Genomic DNA, 8563 nt, shown 5'->3' with positions numbered 1-8563 from the left:
CTTTTAAATGTGGTACTTAAGTAAAATTTTATGCCAAAACTTTTACAAGTACAATTTCTAATGCAGGTCTTTTACTTGTAAGAGAGTATTCTCACACTTGGTTATTGCTAATTTTACTATACATACTTCTTCCGCCTCTGCTTATTGGTAAATGTGTCAGTAATAATGATCAAATAGTATATTATATATATTTTTCTACAACACTGATATGAGTCAATACTACATAAGGATAAAATCTATTTTTTGAAAATGTTGAGATCATTTTGATTTTGGTAGTACCCAGGACTTGGGTATGTGTTTTAGTAAAGTCTTCCTCTGTCACATAGGTTGAGAATCGGTGATTTAAAGCGTTAGAGACACATTTGCTATTTTTAATGAAGTTCTTATAAAGCCTATATTGTAGGCAACACCTCTAACTTGATGGACTGTTTTTATTTTGTGCTCACTTTTGGGTAATTGTTTCTATATAATAGTGCATTCTAACTAGACGACACAGTTTCTAATAAACCTATAGCTGTATCATTTTAATGGTCCTATAAAATCTTCCTGTGGCAACAAACTCATTTTTATTTCCTTTTACTTTTGCAGCAGGACCACTAGCTACTTTTCGTAAAGCTTTATCGTTTCAAAGAATTGTTTTCGTCTCCGTGCCACGATTTTCCGTGTGTGCGGGTGTGTGACACTTCTGTGTGACTGACGCCAGCAGGGTTTCCCCCGGTGTGTTACTGGAGATCTGCCGCTGTGTGCAGATAAGCTTCGCAGTAGAGAGAGAGAGAGAGGCGGGCGGGCAGCAGGTGCGTCCTCTCAGCATCCCCGCTCTGACCCCGCCCCCCGACACGCGCTATAGGCGGAGGATTTAAGCGGGCCCTCCGTAATGATGAGAGCTTTCTGAGACTGATTGATTTGAAAACTTGACAGGTTGTGAGTTTCACAGATAACAGCAGCTCACCATCAGGCCAAGTTAGTAGAATAGACTCCTCTGCATTAGTTTCACTACACATTTCAGCACGTTGAACTGAGTTGCAGGAGTTTACAGTGGTCTTGCGTGTGTACGGACAGAGATGAACGTAGATGGGGATTACGTAGGCTCGGTGAGCAGCGGGAACGGGAAGCTGCGGCTGTGGCTCATCGAGCAGGTGGACAGCGGGAAGTACCCGGGGCTGGTGTGGGAGAACGAGGAGAAGAGCATCTTCAGGATCCCCTGGAAACACGCCGGGAAGCAGGACTACAACCGCGACGAGGATGCCGCGCTTTTCAAGGTAAGAGACCCGCATCCTCTGCTGTAAATGCAGCAATAATTTAACATGGCTTTCAGAATAAAAGTATGAAAATAGGCGTTTAAATTGTGAAAAGTTCTCAAAATATGACTTTAAAGCCCTACAAAAGGGGACTACGAGAAATAATATATTGTCCGTTTGATACATTTTTTGTTATGGTTATTTTCACAAACCCTAACCCTTGCCTACAATTCATTATAAAATAATAACAACATCGTATTTTTTAATGTCTTATGATGTCTTCAAGTTTTTCATGTACAAATTGTGTTTTTGGGTATGCAAAAGCCCGAATTATGCAACGGTTGATTTAAAAGTCTGACAATAACTTTGTTAATTTATTTTATTTTATTAAATGTCTGAAAATAGTTTAAGCATTGGGATGAGAGCCTAGTCAGAATTAGTCGACACAAGTTGCCAGGGACATATGACTTATTTAAAATAGTTGTTTTTGTCTGAACAATTATTCTAACTGAAAAGATTACCCGATTACTTATGGCTATTGGCTATAAGAATGTGGAAAACCCGAACTTCCTCACATTTGAGATATTGAAATTAATCGATTAATTAAAGAGAACTCAATAAATCGGCTAATTATTAGCGCTGAATAAACGTTCTTCTTTAGAGGGCTCTGAAACACTAGACGGTGAAGTTTGTAGTCTCAGGCTTATCTTTTTAAAGGTTTTTTAAAGTAGTCCCGGTTACCTGTGTGCAGGCCTGGGCGCTGTTCAAAGGAAAGTTCCGGGAGGGGATCGATAAGTTGGACCCCCCCACCTGGAAGACTCGCCTCCGCTGCGCCCTGAACAAGAGCAATGACTTCGATGAGCTGGTGGACAGGAGCCAGTTGGACATCTCGGACCCCTACAAGGTGTACCGGGTCATCCCTGAGGGCGCCAAGAAAAGTCAGTCCCACCTCCAACACCTCACATATCTAACAATACAGCTTTTAAAATGTTTATTTATTAGCCACGAGTTACATGGCAATGCAGCATAAATATGAAATTGTAAGAGCTAACCAAACTGGGTGAACTTTTTTGTAAATAAGTGGTAAACATAGTTATTGTAAATTGTGTTTTTTGAGACAAAGTTGGAAATTCTCTGCAGTGATTAATAAAGGTCAATGACTCCTCAGTGTAGTTAAAATCTTTTGAAGAGTCAAAAAACCAAACCACCAGTGAAGGTCACGCTGCATGATGTCATGAGATGTGGATTTTCTCTGTAGCCTGTGTGTTTATACGTTTCTTTTCTTCTCTCTTGTGTTCAGGACCCCGGCAGGAGGACAGTCCTCTGAGTCCAAGTTATCAGGGGCACTCCCCCTACCCCGCCCTGCAGACCCAGGTGATTTTCAAACACATGCAAATGAGTGGGTTAGAGAGACAGAGGAAGGGAGGGAGAGAGAGTGTGAGAGAGAGGTTTGGTGTGCAGCAGTAAGAGTGAATGAGAGAGCATACTATGCATGCTCCACTGACCTTGGATGCACCAGATGCCAGGTTTATGAGTTTCATCCCAAAGTCTCACTGACGCTGCCTTCAAGTGCTGTTGGAAATAATGATATTACAAGTAGAACATAACATAGGAATAGGACTGGTCTTGTTGATCTGTGTTGTTATTTACAATCATTTTAAATTGTAGGTGGTGCATTTCTAGCTTGTCAAGACTAGCCAAAATAAGGTGATTTTAGTTTCATCGAGAGTATATGTATTTGTTTGAATTTACCAAACATAAATATCAACTTAGAAAACTTTGTTTCCAAAAAAAGTAACATTTTTATTTAAGAGTGGCTCATGATATATCAGCCTCAGCTATATGAAAAGGACAGTGTGTCATTGTAAAATATACTAACTCTACTAACAAAAACGGTATTAACATACTGTGCTCCCTAATGCTCTTTCTAAAAAGAGTCATGTATTTTTAACTTTTAGGTGTCCAGAACTGATTGTTAACTGTGCATGTTGAACTGATGTTTGTGTGTGTGTAGATGCCACAGTACATGCCCACACCAGAGGGTGGATGGAGAGATTACTGCCAGGAGCCGGCCTCCCTGCCCGACCTGCCCTTCCCTCAGTGTCCCTGTCCCCCCCGCAGCCTGCCATGGCAGGGCCCGTCCATAGAGAATGGTATGTTACTCCACATACAGATGTACGCTCCAGAGTTCCATCATGTGCCTTTCTTTGCTCGTGTTGATCTCTTGTCTGTTCCTCTGTGGGTGCAGGATACCAGCTCAGAGCCTCCATCTACTCGTACGGCCCCGCTGACAGCCAGCCCTCGCCTTTCACACTGGACGCCGGCATCAGATCAGCAGAGGCGCTCTCAGGTAGAAAACACTTTAATTTCACTTTTTTAATCTGAAATCAGTAGGGCTGTCGGTCCAGGGGACTTCCTACACAAAGCTAAATTTGATTTCGATGTGACTTCATACCTTATTTAGCCCTAGAATCTAAATAAAGCCACACACTAAGACAAAACAGTTAATACCTGTTTGCTATTTACACCTGGAGGTAAACAATGAAAATACTTTAGCCTACTTATTTTAAAGGGGCCCTATTATACTTATCCTCGCACAATGATAAGTTAAACTACAAAACGTGATCATATTAAATGTGAAAAGATTGATCGACCTGTGTCTTCTTCTCCTCCATTCAGACTTCCGCCTGCATGTGTCTGTATATTTCCGGGACGCTCTGTTGAGGGAAGTGACCACCTCCAGTCCGGAGGGGTGCCACCTCACTCCCTGCTCCCCGGATGAGAAGTACTACCTGACGCCAGGAGTTCCCGAGGTGGTGCCTCTGCCTGTGGACAGCCTCTCAGCCCAGAGGAGGACAGATGAGGGTCCCCCGAGCCCCCCCTCCACCCTGGATAGGGGGGTGTTACTGTGGATGGGAACAGACGGACTCTACGCCCGCAGACTGTGTCCGGGCAGGGTATACTGGCAGGGAGGACTGTCCCAGTACGGAGACAAGCTCAACAAACTGGAGAGAGAGGTCACCTGTAAACTCCTCCACACGCAGGACTACCTGACAGGTGAGACAGGGAAGGGCTGCAACTAGCTTCATAATCATTTAATCTGGGGATTCTTTTGGATTATTTATGATCTATACAAGTTAAAATGCCATCAGATTTCCTTTAATGTCACAAGCAGTCCACATAAAAAGATGATGTTCAAGTTACAACAATATTAAACACCAGATATTCACATTTAAGAAGCTAGAATTGGAGGCCACTCTGTGAATTTAAATGTAATAGTAATACAGTTCATAAAAGGGATACAATGGGGCTACAGATAAACTTAAATCAGTAAGGCAGCAGTGCAGACTTGAACTTGAAACAGTTTTGTTAATCTGTTAGTCTTAATCGTCTTTGAGGAAAAACTACCCCTCATTTACTGTAAACTGCTTTGCTTAAAGCCATCTAAGAACAAAACTTAAGAAACACTATTCCCCCCAAAATTCAACATTACTATGGTGGGCAAAGTTGTTAAAGTAGTATTTCATGATGAGACGGCAGTCACATGAATTCTTCAAAGACTCATCCTCCCGCCCACATGCTAAGCCAGCCCCAGCTGTGTAAGAGCCTGACAGCTAATTGTATTTGCATACATGGTGTGAGCAGGACTTTCCATTCGAATCACCCCAAAGGTCATGCCACTTCAAGAGAAACCATCCTGAATTCATGTGAATCGATCAATTCAGATGTTTTTTATGTCAACTGATTATAATGTGATATTGTCTATTCTGGGACTTTTAGAGATTCAGAGTTACGGGCTCCATGGTCGGCCTCTACCTCGCTTCCAGGTCCTGCTGAGTTTTGGAGACGACATCCTGGACGCACAGAGACAAAGACAGAGCCTCACAGTCCAGGTGAGGATCCTGCCACCTCCATATTACTTTCATTTTTGCCTTTTTTTAACTTTTAAAATAGGATTTGAAAGTCAGACAGGGGTTCCTTTATAGTCATAATTTTCCCAAAACTTTGAACTCAGTTTCTGAGAGAGATTAGGCAAAAGCCCAGTTCCACATCTCTCAACTCTCCCTCCACATCTGTGATCTCTGCTATTTGTTCAGATGATGGAAGTTATGACACAGATTTGAAACCCAGAAAAAACCCAGAGAAACAATCCAAAAAGTAGAGCTTCAACCAATTGACTGCTACAGGCCAATAATCAGACTGTGTTCATTAAAGCATATTTCTTTTATGGAATTAGCAGGTCAATAATGGGTAGATGTATTCATAAGGAGAACAGTCACTAGATGCAGCCCTAATGCTGATTTAAGAGTTACTTATTCCTGTAACAACTCAACTTACAACAAGCCACCAACCAAGCAATTGTTTTAGAAAAGTCCCCTTTCCATTATCCAGGGAAACAGCTTTCAATGAGCACAACACCAGAGCAAGCCACCGGGTCTCGGAAATAAAATGAGATGTGGAGTTATTCCAAGACCTGAACTATATTAGTGTTAAATGTGTTACAAAACAAGATAGGTTACGCTCCATAGTCCCCCTTTTAGATCAAGTGGAGATTCTGAGCTCTGAAAAACGTGAAAGGCCAATTTTCAATTTCTTACCCTGTTTTTCTTAACAGTATTTTTTCAAAAAAAACACAAAATGTAAGATGAATAGTTGTAGTTGAGAGTTCAGGTTAAAACTAGTAAATGGGTTTTTAGAAATGTTTCGTTAGCCCCTGATTCAAATGTATGACACAAACTCACACAGACTTTCATTTTTCTTTTTTCTACTTTCCAATCCATTTTTCCACTTCCTCTACCATTTTTAACATTAAAAACCTACCTTTTGGGATTTTAAAAATAAGTTGTGATATCTTGATACGAATCTTAGCTCAAAGAAACTATAAGCAATGTAAAGTTGTGACAGTTTAACCTTTTTACTGACCTGTCTGACCTTCCTGTTGTCAGGTGGAGCCGCTGTTTGCCAGACAGCTCCTGTACTACGCCCAGCAGATGGGGGGCCACTACTACCGCAGCTACGAGCACCCCGGAGTCACAGACCACATAAACACATCTGAGGACTACCAGAGGACCATCACACATCATCTGCACAGCAGCAGCCTGCAGGAGTGACCTCTGTGGGTTCAGGGACTGTTGAAACCTTCAGGATGCAGCTGTGACCTTTGACACAGGAGACGAGGAAACTGAGACAGGAGGACAAACTTGGACAGTGTTATATATGAAGATAATGGACGTTTAGTGACAGTGCTGCAATGAAGGGTTTTTTGTGTGTGTGTGTGTGTGTGTGTGTGTGTGTGTGTGTGTGTGTGTGTGTGTGTGTGTGTGTGTGTGTGTGTGTGTGTGTGTGGCTGGAACCAAAGTTGCATATTCTTTCTCCCCTTACTGTATTTTTGTGGCACCATGGATATTTTCCATACTGACTATGCAAAGAAAACTGACAGCTTAAGCGATTGTACTCTAGAAAACTGCGTGATGAAATGAAGTGCCTTAAAGTGATAGTTAGACATTTGGGAAATGTTGTTTCTTGTCAAACAAACTGAAAACATTCTGGAGTCTGTACAGTAAACAGATGAAGCTGGAGCCAGCTAGCGATTAGCTTAGCACAAACACTGAAAACGGGAAATTGGTTAGCCTGACTATCTCTAAAGGTAACACAATCCACCTACAGTACCAGCAACTTTTTAAAGCTCACAATTTATCATGTTATTTTTTATTGGTTTATTCTGAAAGACAATTTAGTTTAAAAACGTCAGTTTGTGGGGTTTTGAGTAAGACTGCGTTTTTACACTTGTTTTATACTTACATAAACCTTATAAGGTAATGTCCCATATCAGTGCTTTAAAGGGGATTACTGATAGACAGTTTAACACTTAAATGAGTGAGGCTAGTCATATGTAGTCTTTATGCTAAGCTAAGCTAATCTTCATTGGACGGTAGCTTCATATTTGCTGTACTGAGGTGAGAATGGTGTGGATTTTCTCTTTTGAATATATTTTTATTGCTAGGAGACACTATCATCACCATTTAGTGAATTATGATTATTGTGCTTGGCTGTTTGTGTGAGAAACTCAGGGAGCAGATTTTATATATAAGCTTTTTCAACTTCATTTGAAATATTTCAGTTGCTATTTGTTATAATGTAACTGGCATACATCAATTTTAAGAAAGAGTTAAAGTGAATGTTTGGACACATTTAATGAACACATTCCTGTTTTCTAAAGAAAAATAAATGGTTCAATTGCAAAATTGTTACGACCTCTGTTCATAACTATGTGAGCTGCTTCTGAACAGGAAGTGTGGTTCATGTGCAGGAAGAGGCTGGTTAATCAAACGCGTCTCTGTCACAAACATGTATGATGACATCACGAGGGGAGGATAGAGAGGAAGAGGTCGGCCACGTTTTCCGCGCCGCGCTGGAGACAAGGCCTTCCTGATTTCTGCTCAGATTACAGTCTGTTTCCACTTTCATGGAAAACAATCAAAATAAGCCACAGTTCATTTGTCACCACGACCAAATCATTTACAAGAAGAGCAGGGACGATGTCATCACTTGATTAGGTTCCCTGAGAAAAACAACTGAGAGGTTATATCTGAAAACCACGTTCACACAGAGTTTATGAGCAGAACGTCAGGGTTGCAAGTTATTTTGGATGACGTGATTATTAAGTCCATAACATGTAAGAAAATAGCAAATAAAGGAAATACAACTTTCCAGTCAAATAGCAATGTTATTATAAAACACAAAGAGCAGACAACTATTGAGAATATTGCTAACCTTATACTTAAATTAAAAATAACTTAAGAAATGTATGGCAACATATAATAAGTATACATAAAAAAACAACAACTGATGCTTGAATATCTCTAAAAAACATTATTGTCCAGATCTTTTGTTATCCACTACAGAATTTAAAGTCAGCATTCACCGTAGGAGACGACCAAACTGCTTCAGCATTACACAGAGAAAACATTCAACTTTGCGTGGCAGATCATCAGTGGCGTCATCATTCTGCTTCAAGGTTCCATGTGTGGTACCTTGGTTGTAACGAGTGGTTATTTGAGTTACTGTTGCCTTTATGATCTTTAACCAGTCAGGCCCTTCTCTGACCTCTGGCATCAACGAGGCATTTTCGCCCAGAGAGCGGCCGCTCACTGGATATTTTCCCTTTTTCTGATCATGCTCTGTAAACCCTAGAGATGGTTGTGATCCCAGTAGATCAGCAGTTTCTGAAACAATCAGACCAGCCCGTCTGGAGCCAACAACCATGTTCACAGTCACTTAAATCACCTTTCTTCCCCATTCTTAAGTTCTGTTTGAAATTCACC

The 8563-nt window shown here is 41.0% G+C and overlaps 1 protein-coding gene across 1 annotated transcript; it reads left to right on the top strand.

The window, feature by feature from the left end:
• The first annotated feature begins 903 nt into the window (after window positions 1-903).
• Window positions 904-7433, top strand: LOC104941070 (interferon regulatory factor 4-like). Its single transcript, XM_010766110.1, has 8 exons — window positions 904-1259; window positions 1990-2176; window positions 2539-2612; window positions 3253-3391; window positions 3487-3588; window positions 3918-4295; window positions 5019-5131; window positions 6185-7433. Exons 1-8 carry the CDS (start codon window positions 1062-1064, stop codon window positions 6347-6349), a joined length of 1356 nt encoding a protein of 451 aa, XP_010764412.1. The 5' UTR covers window positions 904-1061; the 3' UTR covers window positions 6350-7433.
• Window positions 7434-8563: the final 1130 nt, after the last annotated feature.

Source organism: Notothenia coriiceps, unplaced genomic scaffold (genome assembly GCF_000735185.1).
Source record: "Notothenia coriiceps isolate Sejong01 unplaced genomic scaffold, NC01 NC01_scaffold00003100, whole genome shotgun sequence".
In the NCBI taxonomy this organism is placed as follows: Eukaryota; Metazoa; Chordata; class Actinopteri; order Perciformes; family Nototheniidae; genus Notothenia; species Notothenia coriiceps.
This window is presented reverse-complemented; position numbering and strand designations above follow the sequence as displayed.

Excerpts from the sequence above, each read along its gene's own strand:
- LOC104941070 (XM_010766110.1), top strand. The coding sequence starts at position 1,062 with ATGAACGTAGATGGGGATTACGTAGGCTCGGTGAGCAGCGGGAACGGG. Across the intron at positions 4,296-5,018 it reads CACGCAGGACTACCTGACAG|AGATTCAGAGTTACGGGCTC; the intron begins GTGAGACAGGGA and ends TGGGACTTTTAG. Across the intron at positions 5,132-6,184 it reads GACAGAGCCTCACAGTCCAG|GTGGAGCCGCTGTTTGCCAG; the intron begins GTGAGGATCCTG and ends TCCTGTTGTCAG.